Below are 20,803 nucleotides of genomic sequence, written 5' to 3'. Positions count from 1 at the left end.
CACATTATTCAGATTCACCCCAACCAGGTCCAAACATCCCATGCGAATAGCCTTGATGGTCTATTCTATTCTGAGCTGTACGTACTCCACCGTGGATCGTTTGTAACACCTTTCGTTCAAACACTTCAAGGGCTCGCTCGTCCTCTAGCCGCAGCGTCCAGATCTCGTGACCATAGAGGACAACAGGTCTAATCAGTGTCTTGTGTCGTTGTCGGCAGTTACCAGCGATCCCAAGTACACGAACTCGCACACATCGCCAACCACAGCTAAATGTGTGAGACTTGAGGGGCCGACGCGTCCTTTGAGCTCCATCCTCTCATAAACATTGTTTTCGCCGTATTCATGGCCAATCCAATTCGTCTTTCTTGCGTCTACAAGCTGTGGTAGCTCTTTTACACCGTTTCTAGGTCTTTCGTAATTACATTTATTGTCAGCTGGAGCAATATTGATATCGAGAAGATCGACAGCCAGAGAATCCACTGTATTTACATTTTGTCGTCATAAGGAAATAGTTGAACTGATCTATCACCTTACGTCTTGTAAAGTTTGGCTCAGCTTACTTTGATGTTTGGCAGAAACTACCCGTCCCAAAAGTCAAACCTGGATTTTATTTACAATTTGAAACACGTCCAACTTCCACAACCGTTGCCAAATCACTTTATTGAGACGCGGAAGACAGTCGCACCGGGTATCGGATCTGTGAGCGGAGTAGTCGAAGTAAACACTATTTCCTTAATTAATTACACTCATAGTTCACAATTTCACAACAGCTTACATATTCGGTGTCTTTTCGCAGTTGACCTGTACAGCTACGTCAGTGCTCCCGCTTGCTCAGATTGTTTATGATTCTTCTGATCGATCGCCAAGCCACAGCACGGGCACCCGTCAAACAATAACAAACAACACACAGAAAACGAAGGGCTTGCTTCGGCGCCGTACGGGGAACCCGCTCCGTCGCAAAATAAACTGATCTTTTTCGTTGTTGACGTTTAATTTTCCGTTTGTTCTCGTTCCGCCTGCGTCGATCGATCTGCTAGCTGTCAAATGCGCGCACGCGACACAGCGTACACTGTAAAGTAGAACTACCCAAAAACCAACTAATGTTTAGTTAAAAAACTTTATTCACAATTTTTAAAATCGTTTTCTATCCGAAATAATTAAAAAAGAAGCGTATCCAAACTGTCCGTTGATGTTCGCCGCGCTTCGACGATGGAGTTGCCACAATGTTGCTATCACTGGGAGTAAAAAGGCACAACATTTTTTTCAAGCTTGGCAACCCTGAGATGACACTTCGCACTGTGCTCTGTGACGGGAAGAAATCTGTATCCGTATACTACACTGATGATGAGTATTGTTTTCCCCGTTGCCGCTTCGCAACTGACGCTTACGCTAGCGATTCCTCCGGCTCTCTGCGAGATAGTTGACGCGTGAAAGAGAAAGAAAAACATATGAAAAAAGTTCAACGTTAGTGCGCGCTGCATGGTGTACTGCACAACACAACCAGCATGGAATCAGAGGATGAGTACGACAGAGATGCACCGTAAAACGAAAAAAAAACCAGAAATACAACACAACCAAAAAAGAGAAAAGAAACGCTAAAAAGAAAAAGATATGAACAATGAAATAAAAGGTAACACTCACACAGAAACCATCAAACAAGAACAAAAATTTACCTTAAATCACCGAAATGGAAGAAGATAAGAAGTGGGGAACACACACAAACTGCGACACGAAACGAACGGGAATGATTTGGAATGTTTGACTTGTTTTTTTTCTGTACACTGCACAGGAACAGGTGAAATTGGAACAAAGATTTATTGTCTTACAAAATAATGCTTTTATTAGTTATTTTCTGTTTTGTGACTTAATGTAATTGTTTACCATTTTAGATAACTGTAAAATAAAGTTCTAATTGTTTATAATCCTTTGTATAAAAGTGATTCGTATATGTGTGTGTGCGTTTTTTTTGTGTAGAAAATGTAACAACAAGGATGGATTGTATTCCGATAAGAGTGTTCGCTTGTCGCTTCGTTTGTCTAATATGTTTGATGAGAATACTACGAGTAAATGAGCCTGCCGATGATTAAATAACAGAAACTACGTGGCATTCTGAGGGGGGAAATGGAACAAATGAATGATATAAAATACATCTAATTGTCACTAGTGATGACTGAAAACATTTTACAGTGTAAAGTTTTATAAATAAGATACAGTTTAAGTGTTCTACTTATAATCGAGGGAGGCTAGTTGTTCTCGCTACTACCAGGCACAACTCTTACACAAGCACTTACAAGTTTACAGAACGGCGCTTTATTTCTTTTTTATTGTCAGTATCACTGCTACATACTAGTTCTTTCCGATGCGCTAAGGTATTTTTGAAAATTTGGCAACGAGGAGAATAGTACGATCGTGGGTACGCCAGAGAGAGTATTTTTTGTATGACACAATTCTTTAATTTAACACAACTCACGATAAAAATCTATGGCCAAAACGAACAGTAGAAAAAAAGTAACGGAAACCGAAAAAAGAAAACTAACAGTCAAAAAAGATAAACAAAAGCGTCGAAGAAGCGTTTCATCCTTCTTCCGGAAAAGAAGAACACTGGCTAAACACCAACAAAAATGATATGAAATTGGTATGTAGAAGAGAGAGAAAGATGTAGGAGATGTGGTGGTCAGAGTAGTAGTCACTTACAATTCCTCAAAGAACGCTACCCGTGCTTTCGTGGAGCCCGACTTGAGCTTTTTGAGCGTGGAGTACTTGGTCTCACCTAGGCGCATCTGCTGGGCGCTGATCGTGTCCAGCGGGCTGCTCTCGCCGATCTTGAGCTGTTCGATCTCGGAGCGGAGCTCCTTGAGCTGGTTCTGCACCTGCTTCGACTTGGTCAGGTATTCCACTCTGGAGACGAAAATAACGGTAGAAAAGTAACAGCGTTAATGCGTTATTTGTTTAGCGTGTACGGTCGACAGACGTAACTGTCAAAATCCGCGCATGGAACCGATGGAAAGTGGAACACCGGGCGTGCATATTTAAAATAACTCAAATTTCGTCGAAGCCGAATATTCTCAGGAATTAGTAGGTGAAGACGTGAAGAGATTTGGGTGGGGACCGTCCATAAACCACGTGCCCCCCCCCCGCCCCCCCCCCCCCACTCCCCCGCGGTAGACAATTGTCCATACAACCCCTCTACAAGTGTCCACGAAGTTTATGCATGGCCCCATGAAATACTCACAAATTTTAAAGAAAATTAAGTGGAATTTACAAAAAAAAAAAAAATAAAAAAATACCACAATACAAAAAGTTTAATAAAGAAAATTATATAACTATCTTATAAAATATGAAAATATCCAAAACTTCAACATATCAAAATATCGAAAGAACTAAATGTATTTTTTTTTTAATATCAATATTGAAAAATATCAAAATATAACAATGTCACAATAATAATACATCAACACGTTATTTGACATGTTAAACAACATTTAAATATTTAATTTATTGAAGAAAATCTTAATATCGAAATATAGATAATTCTTGAGAAGGAAAAATTATTTTTTTGAATTTCAGGAATACTTAAAATTCAAAGTTAATATATAAAACTTTGGAAATAACAATGGAGTACCCGACGCGATTGGTAGTGAGCAATGTATTTCTTATGGAGCGAACTGTCAAACTACCACTCGAATCAGGTATTCCATTGGTTAGTAATTACAGTTAATTTAGATTTAGATTTATAAAGGAATTTTTGGATTTTTCAAACTTAAGCCATTTAAAGAAATTAAATGGTTCGTAAATTTACAAAAATAGGAGATTTTTCAACAAATCAAAGCATTTCCAGGAAGAATAAGTAACTTTGCGGGATACTTAATAGAGAAAGAAGCCGTTTTAATAAATACACAAAAGCATTGCAAATTTTCATCAGATCTTTCAATTTTTTCTAACTAATTTAATAAAAAAAGAAAATTTTGAAAACGTCATGAAAGTAGATAAAGTTAAATTTTAATGGTTGCAAAAAGTTGGCAATGTTGAGCTTCAAGGAAAAAAAATGCTAGGAAATTTAGTATGGAAAATTTCAGTTGCTTCAGGAATTTTAAAAATTTATAGATTGCTTATAAAAAAAAGAAGAAATATAAAAAAAATATGAATATATGGCATTGAGAATGTCGTAGGAATTTTAAGAACTAAGCAGTGTTAGGAAACTGTGTAAAAATGATAAATTTAGAATGAACAAGTGCTGTAATTTTTTAAAGTTTTTTTAAAAAAAATGTAGGCCATTTAAAAACTTTTTTTTATTAATTTTATAAAATAAGAGAAATAAAAAAAATATAATGAATGAAAAAAAATATCATGAAGTAAATGAAATTTCGAAAATTTATGAAATAGAGAAAATTTATGATTTTAGGAAAAATTACAAAACTAAAGAAATTCAAGGATTTTTCTAAATTTTAGAAATTCATGAAATTCGAAAATGTAGAGGTTGAGTTAAGATTTTTACGAAATAGCGTAAAAAATATAGGAAAACAATTTGAAAACAATTATAGATTAAGAAATTTTGGAACAGCGAAGAATTTTAGCAGATAGAAATAGAAATTAGGATTTTTACCAAATAGTAGTTGAAAAAATATACGAAATTTGAAAACAATTAGAGAATTCAAAATTTTGGAACCACGAAGAATTCAAAAAAACAGAATAAAAAATTCACGTATTTCTGAAATCAAAATAAAGTTTAGAAAATATCGAAAATTTATGAATTTTTATTTTATATTTCAGGAATTATGGGAAAATTTGGATTTTTTGGATTTTAGGAATTTAAGTATTTTTATTAAATGGATTAATTCAGTAATAAAAAAATAAGATCCAGTAAATTTAATCGATGTTAGTAAATTTAATCAAAAGATTTCAAGAAATTTTTTAAAACATTGTTTTATTTATTGTTTGAAATTTTGGAAAAAAAGGAATTTCAGAAAATTTCAGGATTTAGGTAATTTTAATTTTTTGAAAAAATAGAAGATTTTAGTATTTTTTGTTATATTTTAAAGAAAATGAGTAGATTTAATAAAAAGATTTCAAGAAAATGCAGGACTCAGGATTTTTATTACTTTTAGCAATTGGATGAATTTAGTTATTTTAATTTTTTTAAATATTCAGTAAATTTAGTGAAAAGTTTTCAAGAAAATCTATTTGAATGCAAATTTAGGATGCTTGAACATTTCAGGAGTTTTTTTGAAAAGGTCCAATAAACCAAATTTCCAGTTTTTGCTTTTTGGGTGTTTTTAGAACCGCCTTGAGTCAGGGGTATTAAAAAACACCCAAAAAGCAAAAACAAAGAAATTGGTTTATTGGTCCTTTTAAAAAAACTCCAGATTTGATAAATCAGAAAGATAAGTAAATAGTATTTCAAATACAGAGTATTTAAATTATTTTTTTATTTTTATAATTTTTACAATTGTTAGCAATTTAAGAAAATTGAGTCAATATAGAAAGTAAGTAAATCCATGAAAATTTGATTCTTATGAATTAAAGGAAATTATTTTTATATGCATTTTAGAAAGCTTTTTCGATATTTCAAAATAACTTTAAAAAATGCGTATTTTTCGTTCCTTATTTGGTTAATAAAACTCTATTTGACAATTTACCTGATCAACAAAAACCGAAAGATAGAATAAAATATCAAAAAAGAAAATTTATGGAATTGAGAAAAAAAATAAAATTAGGCAAAATCATCAAATTAACGACATTTTAACGACTATTTTTTTTATTTTAATGGTTTACGAAATTAAAAAAATCAAAACATTTAAAAATTGTTAAAAATTTTAGCATAAGCATAAGCATAAGCATAGGCATAGGTGCCCACCCGCAGTTGCTACTCCGTTATTGACCAGGACCTCCAGAAGTTACATCCACGAGCCGTGGAAGATAAGTGGGAGCTATCTTTCCTCGCTTCGCAACTTCTCAAAGGCCCCTATCATGCTGATCAATACCGGCGCCGGCCACGACCAGTGGTAGGGTCACGGGGAAGTGGATGGGAATGTTAGTCCGATACTTGAGTGATAGAGACCGCCCAATCGACTGCTTCTCCGACAAAGTATCACATGAGTTTTGAGGGGGATTTAAAAATTGTTAAAAATTTTGAAGTTTTTTTCAAATTTGGAATCTAAGATAGAAAATAAACTTGTGATTTCTTAGTAATTTAGGAATTGTAGAAGTTTTGTTATAGACTTTTTAGCAATTTTAAGGAATCAAAAATTTTATAAATCATAAAAGTTATTTTAAAAAATCTTCAAATTTAAAGAATGTGTAAACATTAAAATTCTGATGTTCTGAACCTCAAACAATATTTTTTTAAGTTTTTTTAATTCATAAATTTTAATAACTTAGGTAGTTTACTCTTAAATTGTAATTCTGTCATCAGGGGTGACATTGTGTCATACAAAATAGTGCACTTTTGTATGACCAAATTTCATCCCCCCGACCCAATGTTAACTCTAATGATGGTTTCAGGAAAATTTCGAAATTCCAGATTAAACGAATTTCAGGATTTTTAGAAATACAGTCCATTCTCGATTATCCGAAAGCCTTGGCAAAATTTCGCTTCGGATAATCGAATCACAAAAAAATATTTTTTTTTCGCTGTGTTTTTTATTGTTGAACTCTATGACTATGACCTCTGAACTACTCTAAAGTGATTTAGAAATTTTGAATCCAAGAGGACTGCCAAAATGGCGGTGATGAAAAATTGAAACATTGAATTTTTTAATTTAATAGGCAATTAACCATTCAAATTTGACTATAATTGCTTCGCAGAACCCAAGTTTGATGTCAAAAGTAAGAAGAAATACGGATTTTTTTTGTTCGTGATTCGATAATCCGAAGTCCCATGCAAACCTTTGGATAATCGAGGCTAGACTGTAGTGACAATTTATGAATTTTTAAAATTTCAGCTGTGTTTGGAAAATGATGAATTTATTAAACAAGATTTAAAGAAAATTTATGATGAGAAAAAAATGAAATATTTAGAAATTTTTGGCCGTCCAAGAAAGTTAGTAAATTTAAGTCAGTATTTTTCGATAACGTTTCAAACAAATTCCTTATTGATAAGGAATATCCAAACACAAGCCTCTCTCCACCCACCTTTCCTTCTCGATCTCCAGCGACAGCTGATCCATATCGCCGTCCGCCAGCAGGTCGTACGTATTGCTCTCGCCGAGCGCCGGCGTCTCCGGCGAGGACGAGGGCGTAATGAAGATCGACTCGGTCGACGTCCTGCTCAGAAAGTTGAGCAGCTTCTCCTTGGCTTCCTTCTCCGCGACCCGTGCATGGATCAGCTCGTTCTTCAGCTTGTCCGCCTCCATGGCCCGCTTGCGACTTTCCTCAATCATGCGGGCCGTCAGGAGTTCCGCTTCCTGAGTTTTTCGCTCGAGGTAATTTTTCTCCTCTTCGGTTTTGCGCGCCGTCAAGCGCATCCGGCTGATTTCCTGCTCCACTTCGAGGGCTTTGTGCGACAGGAGCAGGGCTTCCTCCTCGGCGACGCGGTTCTTCTCCGCCAGCAGTTCGGCGGCTTCCTCGCTGCGGCGTAACATCTGGCGGATTGGGACGGGGTTTAGAGAGAGATTACGGGGAGATTTGTAGCGATTGTCTTACCTCGTTGGCCGCGGCCATGTCCTCCTGCAGCTGCATCAGTCTTTTCTCCATGTTGGCACGCTCCTGTTCGGCTTCTTCGCGCAGTTGCTTCTCGCGGGCCAGCTTGTTGCGCTCGATGTGTCGCCGGTGTTTCTCCTCCTTGGCTTGAGTTTTCATCTGCTGGATCTCCATCGTGTCCGGCTTGCGTCGCTTCATGTACAGCTCGTGGTTGCCGACGCACAGGTCCAGCAGTTCCTTGTTTGTGCGGGCCTTTTCCGAGTAGAACGTGGTCGCCACCGAGTTGCCCTTTTCCTCGTTCGTCTTCACGAAGAACTTTTTCCCGTCGAAGCTGATGTTGCGGATTTCGTTCCACGGGAAGGTCGTCATCGGGGTCAGCTTGTTCTCCTTGGTGTAGATGTTGAGACCGAGCGCCGTTACGCCAACGTATACTTCTGTGTTTTTCTTGTTCTGAAAAAAAACGTTACTTAATCCACCTTAAGGTGGTTGGTGCCTTCCTTGCATTCATGAAAGTGAATACCCTACACAGCCTCAAAAAAAGTGTAAAAATAACACTTATTTTTATCAAAATATCTGAGATCCGGCCTAAAAAAAAGTGTATATAAAACACTAAAGTACTCATAACTTTTGATAGGGTTGTCAGATCCTCAATCTCTTGGGCTTATTGGAAAGGTCTTTTGATTACCTATCCAACGATGGATCGCATGGTAGATCCGGACAGCTTTTTCATCAAAATATTTGAGATCCGGCCCCAAAAAAGTGTATAAATAACACTTAAGTGCTCATAACTTTTGATGGGGTTGTCAGATCTTCAATCTTTTGAATGCATTGAAAAGGTCTTTCAAATACCTTTCTAACAATATGTAGCATGACGGGGTTTCTTCCAAAAACCACCCTTTTTACAATCTTCAGAAGTTTAGCTAAAATCGTTTTTTTAGCATAACTTTTGAAGTACTTCACTAAACATCATAATATTAACTAGGGTCTTGTGGGACCCCAAGGCGGATCGAATGAGACCAAAACGGTCCAAATCAGTTAAGCCAGTCCGGAGATAATCGTGTGCATATTTTTTCGGTGCACGGACTCACATCCAGACACACGCACAGACATTTGTTCAGAATTTGATTCTGAGTCGATAGGTATACGTGAAGGTGGGTCTACGAGGTCGAATAAAGAAGTTCATTTTTCGAGTGATTTTATAGCCTTTCCTCATTGAGGTGAGGAAGGCAAAAAAGAATTGTTCCTGAGACCGTCCATGACATAAAGCCCAAACAACTCACCGTAATCGGGAAGTAGTTCACCCCGAACATGTCCAGATCCTGCGCAATCTTCAAATACTCCATCTCCGCCTCGTCCCGCGACATTCCCCGATGGTCGGCGTACCACGTCTTGATGCGTTCCTCCCACATCTGCGGCGTCATCTGGTACTGGTCGATAACCCGCTGGGGCAGCAAGTTCTCACTGATCAGCATGCCCGGCTTGCAGACCGCCTCGTCGTAGTCCCCGTACTTGGCCTGGACGGCGTACGACGCGAGCAGCACCGAGGCCTCCGGCGGACAGTACACCTCCATCGACAGGATCGCCTCCTTGATCTGCAGGAAGAACATGTGCTGCGTGACCTCCTGGACCAGCTCCTCCTGCACGTTCTCCGGGAAGAACTTGGCCATGAACATGAACACGCAGCCCTCGGGGTTGCTCAGGTTGATGTGCTGGTCGAGCACCTTTTTGTCCATCTTGAGCCAGCTTTTGTAGCCCTTCTTGTCGACGTAGCGCAGCCCAAAGTACCACGTCTCGCGCAGCCCGATCGTGCGGCAGATCAGATCGAACAGGAAGCCACCGGTGGCGCGGTGCTGGGGAGAAACAAAAAAAAATGATGTTGGCTCTTACCAATTAACCCTAAACAAGAAAGGGAAGTTTTGAAGCTCCCACTATTAAATAGTTAATATTAAATTTTTAAGGAGACAAGGGAAAATCTCCACGGGATCCTCAAGTAAGTTTTGCTTGAAATTGGACGATTTTCGAGAAGGTATAAGGGCTAGAATACGCTCTAAGCAAGCGTTGCAACCAACGGCATGACGTTTTTAAGTGGAGCAATTCCATCTCAAATCAGGAATTTTTCTGGTACTTCTGTACCCGACCCTTTCCGATTTCAATAAAACTTTTTAGACATGTTATCCTAGGCCTATAAAAGCCATTTTTGTGTATATGGAGCCAAATGTATTCGAAAATGACATTTTAAAAGGGCGTAATATTTAGATATTTTTGTATTCTGTAATTTAAAAATGACTGTATCTCGAAGCCGTTGTATCGTACAAAAAAGTGGTCAAATACAAACTTGTAGGAATTTGGACGGGCTTTCGGAAAAAAATACACAGAAACAAAAATACACGCCACTTTTATGAGATTTTTTAATTTTTATGTTTAAAGCCTAAATTTTAAGGTTAAGTCACGATATTTTTTCGTTCAATATTTTTGAGGAAATAGCCTAAAATGTTACAAAAAGACTCACGAAAAATGCAGGACGGTATGTCTCTCCTAAAAAAATACAAAAATCATTTACTAAAACTGGCAAACTTATGGGAAATTGGACGAGCTTTCCAGTAAAAAAATTTCAAGACTGAAAAATAAAGTCTGTCATATAAACATGCCAAAAACCACAAAACAAGCTGGTTTTTTCAATGTTTTTATTTCAAAAACCGCTGTAGACTTTTATGTAAAATTGTCTGGAGAATCGATTCCCACTTTCGGTTTTCGAAAATTTCGACGTTTAGACCACTTTTCAAAAAAACAGTTTTAGTCAATGATTTTTGTATTTTTTAGGAGAGACATACCATCCTGCATTTTTCGTGAGTCTTCTGTCACATTTTAGGCTATTTTCACAACAATTTTGAACGAAAAAAAAATCGTAACATCACCTTTGAATTTAAGTTTTGGTCTTAAAAATCAAAAAATCTCATAGATGTGGCGTGTATTTTTCTTTCAGTGTATTTTTTTTCAGAAAGCTCGTCTAATTTCCTTCAAGTTTCTTTGACTACTTTTTGGTACGATGCAACGGCTTCGAGATACAGTCATTTTTAAATTACAGAATACAAAAATATCTAAATAACTTACGCCCTTCTCAAATGTCATTTTCGAATACATTTGGCTCCATATACACAAAAATGGCTTTTATAGGCCTAGAATAACATGTCTAAAAAGTTTCATTGAAATCGGAGAGGGTCGGGTACAAAAGTACCAGAAAAATTCCTGATTTGAGGTGGAATTGCTCAGTGGTAAGATTTTACTCTTCGGCCAAGTTCTCTAGAAAAATAAAGAACGAGTTTTGATAAATGATAAAAAATTATTGAATTTAATTTAAAAAATAGCATATCACAATTCAATTCTGATTCCTACAATGTTTATAAGGATTTGTAAAGTATTTATAATGAGTTGTCTCATTTTTCAAAAAGATTTAAAAAAACGTTAAAGGTTTAAAAATTTTAAAGAAAAACTCCCAATTCCTTCACTATTTTTAATTTTTTGATATGTTTATGGGACATCAAATGCCAACTTTTCTGAAATTTCCAGGTTGTGCAAAAAATCTTTGACCGAGTTATGAATTTTTGAATCAATACTGATTTTTTTTTCAAAAAATCGAAATATTGGTCGCAAAAAAATTTCGATGTAAAATCAAATTTACAATCAAAAAGTACTTTAGTGAAATTTGAATAAAGGGCACCGTTTTCAAGTTAAATCCATTTTTAGGTGACTTTTTTGAAAATAGTCGCAGTTTTTCATTTTTTTTTAAATTACTGCGCATGTTGCTAAATTGCTGAGATATTGCCATGCAAAGGTTTAAAAACATAAAAATTGATGTTTTCTAAGTCTTAACCAAACAACCCACCATTTTCTAATGTCGATATCTCAGCAACTAATGGTCCGATTTACAATGTTAAAATATGGAACATTCGTGAAATTTTCCGATCTCTTCGAAAAAAATATTTTAAAATTTTTAAGTCAAGACTAGAATTTCAAAAGGGCCAAACATTCAATATTACGCCCTTTTTAAAAGTTAGTCTTTGTTTAAAAAATATTTTTTTTCGAAAATATCGGAAAATTTCACGAATGTTTCATATTTTAACATTGTAAATCAGACCAATAGTTGCTGAGATATCGACATTAGAAAATGGTGGGTTGTTTGGGTTAGACTTCGAAAACATCAATTTTTATGTTTTTAAACCTTTACATGGCAATATCTCAGCAACTAAGGGTCGTATCAACAAAGTTCAAAAAAGCAAAGTATAGAGAATTTTCCCATCTTTTCAAAAATATTTTTTTTAATAGTGGGCAAACATGTGCACTGATTTAAAAAAATAAAAAACTGCAACTATTTTTAAAAAAGTCACCTAAAAATGGATTTAACTTGAAAACGGTGCATTTTATCAAAATTTCACTAAAGTACTTTTTGATTGCAAATTTGATTTTACATCGAAAAATAAAAAAAATTGCGACCAATATTTCGTTTTGAAAAAAATCGGTATTGTTTCAAAAATTCATAACTCGGTCAAAGATTTTTTGCACAACCTGGAAATTTCAGAAAAGTTGCCATTTGATGTCCTCAAAAAATGAAAAAAATTAAAAATAGTGTTTTTTTGCAAATCAAGTTTTAGTGACAAAATCGATCAAAAAATTTTTTCAAAAGATACAGATTTTTGAATATTCATACATCATTTTTGTATGGACAGCTGTCAAATTCGTATGGAAAATTATAATGATGCAAAATGGCTTCTTTGGGCATACCGAAGGCACCAAAAAAGTTTCAGTCGGATTAAAAGATACAAAAATTAAAATTTAAAAAAGGCCGATTTCGTAGAGAATTGCTCTACACAAAAAGCGGCAACCTACTAAACTGCCGTTCTACGCATAATTGTCCCATGTCAGTTTTGGACGATTTTGACTTTATGACATTTTTAAATTTAGTTTGATGTGTACTTTAAGAAAAACACATAAAATCTGGTACTTTGTTCGGAAACTCATTAAAAACAACACCAAGTCTGTTTGTCCCATCGTTAAACTTCTACGCATAATTGTCCCACCAAGTATTATCTTACACGGAATCATTAGTTTTACTAAGCATTATGTCTTGTTTACCTGTTGTATAGCAAGATAATTACAAATAAAGGTGATAAACTGATAAATGGGGTGATTAGGGACACATAGGGCGAATAGAAACCCACGGGACAATTATGCGTAGAAACACAGAAATCGGTCGAAAAATTTCAATCGCGTTTTTCTCAGTTGCACTTTTTTGAACATGGGACAATTATGCGTAGAACGGCAGTAAACTAAAAGTAAAAAATAATTGTGATGAACAGCGTTTAACATGTAACCGTTGCTAGTCGATCTGGTGAGCGTGAGATTTATGCGCCACTCCCAAAGGGAGATCGCACGCCATGTTTGTTTGCCCGGTCGAGACTCTTTTAAAAGACGAGCCCATTTTGTACTGATCCTCATCGGAGGATTCAGGATCGAACCAGCTAGATCACCGAGAACTGCCACTAAACGAAACCGAGAATCCGTCACTCCAACCACAAGAAATCACCCAGACAACTTACTCCAGTGTGTTGCTTCCCATGCCTAAAAGCTCATCATCGGCAGTGCCGCCACCTGCCACCAGGCAGCGCTTCGATCGTGGCAGTGCATTCGACGCCAAGCTCTGTCATTCAGAAAACAGAACGAAAAAAGACGACGAAAAGTGACATAACTCCAAATCAAATCAACTAAAGAAACTCCACAAGTAGGTTTTAAATAACAGTTAAACGAACGTTTTATTTATCCGAAAAAGAACTAGGGTGGTTTTTATTCATAACTCCAGAAAGAAAGGTGAGTTCTCGTTTGTTCGTTTTGGGTTTAGCATGCTTATATTTGTACAATAGTGTTGGTGGCCATCTTCAAGTTTTCTAGCTTCTACCTACTTTGCGTGTGTGCGTTTATCTTTACTTCTGTCTGTTTCCCTAACCGTGCTCATGTGCTCTTCCCATCTTCCAGCAATCAGCTGATCAAATCGGCTACTGCTTTGAAATTGCGCGCGCGCGCGTTTAGATTTCAGGGGTCATCCACGTGTGGCGTAGAAACCGTGGGATTCAAGTTCGAACCTCAAACTTTGGACGCGTCCGACAAGGGCGGACTCGCGTCTGCCGCCTCGGCACTAAGCCGGCAAAAACTTGCTACGTCAGCTAGGGACGTGCTCTTCCACCAAGTGCAAAAAGAACGGACTCACCGAATGATGATCTTGTTGCTGCTGTTGTTCTCTGCTGCTTTTGGCTGGTTGCTCAGCTCAGGGACGACACGTGGCCGTCAGCTGATGAACAGCTGACCGGAATGCGCGGGACTCAGCCTTACGGGGTGGCTCGGGCCGGTTCAGACGTTTCCCGGTTCCGCGGCTGTCAGGTGTTCGCAACCGGACAGGAAGCTCCGGCCTTCGGGTTGACTCCGGCCGGGACTAACGTTCTCCGCTGTCCTCGTGTGGTGGTTCAGGGACCCTCCCTTCTTCACCGGGGCGATGTGGTGACGGATCGCCTCCTAGCGTGCGCTCACGCTCTTCGTCCTCGTGCTTCGCCTGGTGCTGGACTGGTGCTGCTGCGGGATGGTTAGCGCTGTTGCTAACGGGCGAACTCCTTTTCTCCTGTTCGAACAAATTCTGTGAGCACATGCACGGTTTCTAAATGAGCACAGTTACCTTCTAGCTCCTGTTCGCACACGAAAAATTACTTTAGCTAGCGCACACACAAAATAACTATACGGGAAACTAACGAAAGACGGAAATTTAATTAGAAGACCAAATAAGGAACACGTCACTATACTAAATTACATTTTGTACAGAAAGCCAAAAACTCGCGGTACAAAACGCGCACTTCCACTCTCGTTGATAGCTCGCAATTCGCAATTCGCAATTTTCAGTGTAAGAACGGGCCTTGACCGATCTTATGCACCAGGTTCCCGACGAACACGCACTGCCCTTACACCTACATCTCACCCTTGCTCTGAGTCAGTACGAGCAGCACGCTAGAACACGCTTTGAGTGTTCGTGCCAGGCATGCACACCTTCTTTTCCGGTTACGCATTTTAACTCGGCCGGGGGTGGTACATTACGTAGGGTTTGATGTAAGTATAAGCGCCTAACCATTTATAGTGTGCCTATCAACTTTCATAAAGCCAAAACTGTTTTATTTTTAGTTTGAATTCAAAAACTAATTGTTATTTACTGTGTATTGTTTTCTCCTGAAATCTTCCCTATTGTTGAGTCGTGTTTATCTGTTGCTATTTCTTTTGTCGCGGTGTTTTGTTACAATATTTTGGTCCTAAGCATTTTATAAAAGTTTTTCAAAAGTACAATAGTTATATTTGTGTTAATCCTTTAATCATTTCATAAATTGAGTCAGGGCTCGAACCTCACTTGCTTAAGAAAAAGGTGAAGTTTCAAAACAATGGACAGTGAAAGAAATATACTATGTAAAGAATCAATAGTAAAAGAAAGATAGTAATTTATGAAGAAGATAAAGAAATTAACAATAGTTAATGAAAAGAGATAACAAACAAGCTTAGATTATTGTTATGATGGGCAATTTACAGGGAAGATGAGAAATTATTTAAATAGATAAATAAAGAAAAGGCACATTATAAACAAAATTGACATCGCTGCCAAATTAAGGGAAAGCAGACAGTTTGTTGCAGCAGCATCAATTAGTAAAATAGAGTAGAAAAGCGTTGAGAAATAAGAGAATCAAATAAGTAAAATCGAAATCAAATGGAGGATAGTAAACAGAAGCTGCTTTAGAGAATCAGTGAAACAAAATTAACAGAATATAGATGATAGATAAAAACGGAAAGAAGAGAAACCCCGTTGTGTGATGTTTCAGGTACATCCACAGCAGTTGACTCAACATACTGCGAATCAAAACAATACCGTCTACAATCACAAATTACTTCCCTGTCCCACATTGGCGCGCCCCTTTCTTCTAGCCGTCTCGACTCTGACCCTCGCTGGTCAAAGGTTTACGATCCGTTTCCACAGGCCACCAGCTAGGTCATCATGAAAACCAAGCCAACGTGGAGGTAAGAAAATAGGACACTTGCAAGGAACCAGAGCTATACTGTCCTGATCAAGAAAGATCTAACAGGACTACGGACGTAGTCAGTGACGCTCCTTCCAGGATGTTCCTCGCCTGAGCGTCAACTGAAGGGATATCCATCAGAATCATTCGCACTTGGCCTGCACTTCCACTCTCGTTGATAGCTGGGGACAAAGTGAACGAGCCCTGGAGTCCTCAGAATAGGGAAAGTCGCAACGGACGCTCAAGCGGTTTGACCGGAATTACGTCATTCCTTGAAATGCTCTCTGGGTAACTGCGTGCGACAGAAGTAGCGAACTCCCCATCCCTTTTTAGCAACTGTGTTCTCGGGTCTAGCTGTTGTGTTCTCTCACTGAGGTAGTTCAAGATCGGCTCATCTCTCTCAAGAGTCTCTCTCCGGGTCTTAACGCAATCGGTCCAAAACAGGTTGAGTTACCGTGGTGAATACTACAGAGATGTTTACCGAAGAGTGCAAGCGGAGTTTGACTACACGGATTTTATTGCAAAATGTAAATAAATAACATTTAACATTGAAACAAATAAATAAATAATTTTGCCAAACAGGCCAACTGTTACAAACAAAAAAAATAAAAATAATAAATAATAAAATAAAAATATTTAAATCATTCAAATCAAAATGGACTATCTGGAATCAATTAATTATTGTTGCCAAGAAACCTGTCAAATTCTGTTCTTATTTAAATTTTTTTAATTTTTTTCATTCGAAAATTATGATTGTCACTAAGAAATGTTACTAACTAATCTAAATTGTTCTTAACTGCAAATGCTTCATATATTAGAAAACAATTGAATCGAATTTAAAACTAATACAATAGCACCAAGCCAGGATCAGTTTAAATTTAGTAAACATATTTTTTCAATAAAAATTTCTCAGAAAGAACTCATTTTTTCTTACAGATAGTAAAAATTAACTCAGGCAAAAATTGTTTTGAAATTTAGCAGGATGATCCAAATTGGTCCAAGGAATTTAACCTCATGTTTGAAATTGACGCATTTGAATTTGATATACATATAATTTTTTTTTTCTTTTTTTTTTTTTTTGGGAGGGTGATCCAGCCGCACATCGTTGATGTCGAAACCTCTAAACTGGGCCCTCGTCCTGTCACGTCCGTCAGTAGTCTTGTCGTACATTACAACTAGAACCAGATCTGCCAATGAATTAGTACACTTCGACCAAATAAACACTGACGCTGTATGGATCTGACTCTAGAATAAATGCACAGTTGTGTGTTATTCATAAGTCCCATAAGTCCAAAATGTTCAATTATTCATATAAGTCCAAATATTCATTTGCGGATAACTACCTAACTTGAATTGAATACAAGATTAAAAGCAACCTATCCGAAAGCTACTCTTATCTCAAATCCCCGACATTTTAATTATTAACCAAAAAAAACGTTTCTTTTAAAACCTGTCTGGCTTCTTTAAAAAAAAAAAAAAATAATAACAGTTGCTATTTTACAAGTCGTGAATTGAAAAAGAGACGACCATTTGTTCGTCAGAATTCCAGTAGATCCTCGATTCGCAACAATGGTCGATACAATCATAATCCGACAACCGTTAGTTCAACAGATCAACGAATTTAGTCCGATATCATTTCACTATTGATTGATCGAGACTCTATGGAAATTTTGACAAATCAGAATGGTTTTTATGCTACTTGAATGAAAATCACCGATTCTGATAGAATTACTAAATTCACTGTAACTAAAGGCAAAGTATAAAAAGTTGATATTTATAGTTAAAATCCTAAATTCTACAAACACTATTTTTTTAAACCCGCATCCTAACCTGACACCCACATTAAGATAGGGAAAAATCACATATGTAGCGGTTCATTGTACAAATGTGATATTTCCACTATCAGAGAACCTCCTTGTCTCGATGACAGCTTACCGGCCATCGATTAAGCCCTGAGACTACGCCAAAGTGGGTTCTCGCAGCATGAAGTGGTGTCCATGTGTAAAAATGGAAGCTTCAGCAATATACTGAACACTTCGATTTTAATTCCACATCGAATCAAATCATACTCTTTGCCAAACAAGCATCAAACCTATGACACTCATTATGACAAAGCCCAGGGAACTAGCCCGGAGAATGTGTCGAATTAAAACGTTGTACGTTTTGGGTGATTTTGAAATCGGTTTAGGTCAGGGGTATTAAAAAATACTCAAAAGGCAAAAAAATGAACATATATTTTCGATTCAATTTTTAAATTTTTCAAGGATGGTTTTTTTCAGTGTCACTTTATCTATTACTTATTTTTATTAGGTTCTTTAAGTTGCTGCGACCAGGTTAGGATCGGTTGTTCACTTAATTAGCTTTAATTTTAAATGACGATCTCAGAAACAGGATTCGATTTTCAATTATAAAATATTTCACAACTGTGCAATTTTCTTATCTTTTCTAACGTAAAATGCCCCCAAAAATACTGTTGAGATTTAATTATAAAATTTCAAGAAACTCACCTCCAGATGGAACTCGAGCTCCGAGTCGTAGGTGCACACTTTGACCGGGAACTCTTTGTTGCTCTTTTTGCGCCGGAAGGGTGCCATCATGCCGGATGGCGGCGCCCAGATGCTTTCGGAATCCACCTTGAGGCACTTTTCCTGCACCGTTTTCACGAGAAATGTTGTATTGCTCCTCCAAGTGGGTGTTTGTGCAACTTTGTCCTGACTCACAGCCAACAGGGATTGTGCGAAGGAATTTTCTTCAAATTAATCACGATTTTCCTTCCGATGATTACCACCAATTGCGTTTCTTCTTACGCAAAAAAAATGTTGTACAACACAATAAACACAACGAAAATCTAAAAACCCAAAAAAAACGAATAACCTTCGGCTGCTGCCTCCTCCACACTCAACAAGTACGAAATCGAAATTCTAGCAAATTCCCGCAGATCACGAATCTGCCATCGCACTTTACGCGCTGGCCACCGAGCCTACGTGGCCAACTCCATCGGATAACCGTGCGGGGACATTCCGGGCATGGTTGGGGACACTTTTGGACACGAACAGAGCCCGAAAACGGCGACTTTTTGCGAAAAATTGTGATTGTAAATAAAACTTTTTGGGAGTCTTCTTTTTTTTTTGAAAGGCACATCAGAATTGAATTTGACAGATGGGATGGCGAAAGAGAGAAAGAGAGGGAAAGAACAACGCCAAACGATGCAGATGTCGGAGTTGGGTTGTTTTGAATGTTTTTGTCGGAATTTTAGACGGGTTGGTCAGTTGCACGAAAAATGTGTTTTCCTTTATTTGAGTTTATAAAATACACTTACTTTCATAAAATATAACTTACCGACTTCCAAATAAAATTCAATTAGTTTTAAAACGATAAAACTTTAGATTATCAAGCAAAACCAATAAAACCACAAATTAAATCCGCACTGGTTTGGAAACTTTTATCATACACTAATAATTAGATTTTATCATATCTTTTAGAATTTTAGAATAAGAATTTTAAAATTTTAGAATATTAGAATTTTAGAAATTTAGGATTTTAGAATTTTAGAATTTTAGAATTTTAGAATTTTAGAATTTTAGAAATTTAGAATTTTAGAATTTTAGAATTTTAGAATTTTAGAATTTTAGAATTTTAGAATTTTAGAATTTTAGAATTTTAGAATTTAAGAATTTTAGAATATTAGAATTTTAGAATTTTAGAATTTTAGAATTTTAGAATTTTAGAATTTTAAAATTTTAAAATTTTAGAATTTTAGAAATTTAGGATTTTAGAAATTTAGAATTTTAGAATTTTAGAATTTTAGAATTTTAGAATTTTAGAATTTTAGAATTTTAGAATTTTAGAATTTTAGAATTTTAGAATTTTAGAATTTTAGAATTTTAGAATTTTAGAATTTTAGAATTTTAGAATTTTAGAATTTTAGAATTTTAGAATTTTAGAATTTTAGAATTTTAGAATTTTAGAATTTTAGAATTTTAGAATTTTAGAATTTTAGAATTTTAGAATTTTAGAATTTTAGAATTTTATAATTTTAGAATTTTAGAATTTTAGAATTTTAGAATTTTAGAATTTTAGAATTTTAGAATTTTAGAATTTTAGAATTTTAGAATTTTAGAATTTTAGAATTTTAGAATTTTAGAATTTTAGAATTTTAGAATTTTAGAATTTTAGAATTTTAGAATTTTAGAACTTTAGAATTTTAGAATTTTAGAATTTTAGAATTTTAGAATTTTAGAATTTTAGAATTTCAGAATTTTAGAATTTTAGAATTTTAGAATTTTAGAATTTTAGAATTTTAGAATTTTAGAATTTTAGAATTTTAGAATTTTAGAATTTTAGAATTTTAGAATTTTAGAATTTTAGAATTTTAGAATTTTAGAATTTTAGAATTTTAGAATTTTAGAATTTTAGAATTTTAGAATTTTAGAATTTTAGAATTTTAGAATTTTAGAATTTTAGAATTTTAGAATTTTAGAATTTTAGAATTTTAGAATTTTAGAATTTTAGAATTTTAGAATTTTAGAATTTTAGAATTTAAGAATTTAAGAATTTTAGAATTTTAGAATTTTAGAATTTTAGAATTTTAGAATTTTAGAATTTTAGAATTTTAGAATTTAAGAATTTTAGAAATTTAGGATTTTAGAATTTTAGGATTTTAGAAATTTAGAAATTTAGAATTTTAGAATTTTAGAATTTTAGAATTTTAGAATTTTAGAATTTGTGCAACTTCTGAAATTCTAAAATTCTAAAATTCTAAAATTCTAAAATTCTAAAATTCTAAAATTCTAAAATTCTAAAATTCTAAAATTCTAAAATTCTAAAATTCTAGAATTTTAGAATTAGGATTAGGATTAGGATTTTAGAAATTTAGAAATTTAGAAATTTAGAATTTTAGAATTTTAGAATTTTAGAATTTTAGAATTTTAGAATTTTAGAATTTGTGCAACTTCTAAAATTCTAAAATTCTAAAATTCTAAAATTCTAAAATTCTAAAATTCTAAAATTCTAAAATTCTAAAATTCTAAAATTCTAAAATTCTAAAATTCTAAAATTCTAGAATTTTAGAA

At 35.4% G+C, this 20,803-nt stretch overlaps 1 protein-coding gene across 4 annotated transcripts; it reads right to left on the bottom strand.

The window, feature by feature from the left end:
- Window positions 1-1,103: 1,103 nt before the first annotated feature.
- LOC120419148 (merlin) lies at window positions 1,104-18,880 on the bottom strand. Of its 4 annotated transcripts, none has more exons than XM_039581782.2 (6): window positions 18,239-18,880; window positions 8,919-9,488; window positions 7,642-8,088; window positions 7,132-7,580; window positions 2,695-2,898; window positions 1,104-1,409 (listed from the first exon to the last, which is right to left on the bottom strand). In XM_039581782.2, exons 1-6 carry the CDS (start codon window positions 18,326-18,328, stop codon window positions 1,385-1,387), a joined length of 1,785 nt encoding a protein of 594 aa, XP_039437716.1. In that variant the 5' UTR covers window positions 18,329-18,880; the 3' UTR covers window positions 1,104-1,384. The 4 variants fall into 4 exon arrangements, with proteins under 4 accessions (XP_039437716.1, XP_039437719.1, XP_039437715.1 ...); XM_039581785.2 differs by having other exon boundaries at window positions 2,771-2,898; XM_039581781.2 differs by lacking the exon at window positions 1,104-1,409 and adding an exon at window positions 2,447-2,605.
- Window positions 18,881-20,803: the final 1,923 nt, after the last annotated feature.

Source organism: Culex pipiens, chromosome 2 (genome assembly GCF_016801865.2).
Source record: "Culex pipiens pallens isolate TS chromosome 2, TS_CPP_V2, whole genome shotgun sequence".
Classification (NCBI taxonomy): Eukaryota; Metazoa; Arthropoda; class Insecta; order Diptera; family Culicidae; genus Culex; species Culex pipiens.
Note: the sequence above shows the minus strand (reverse complement) of the source record. Positions and strands in the feature narration are given on the sequence as shown.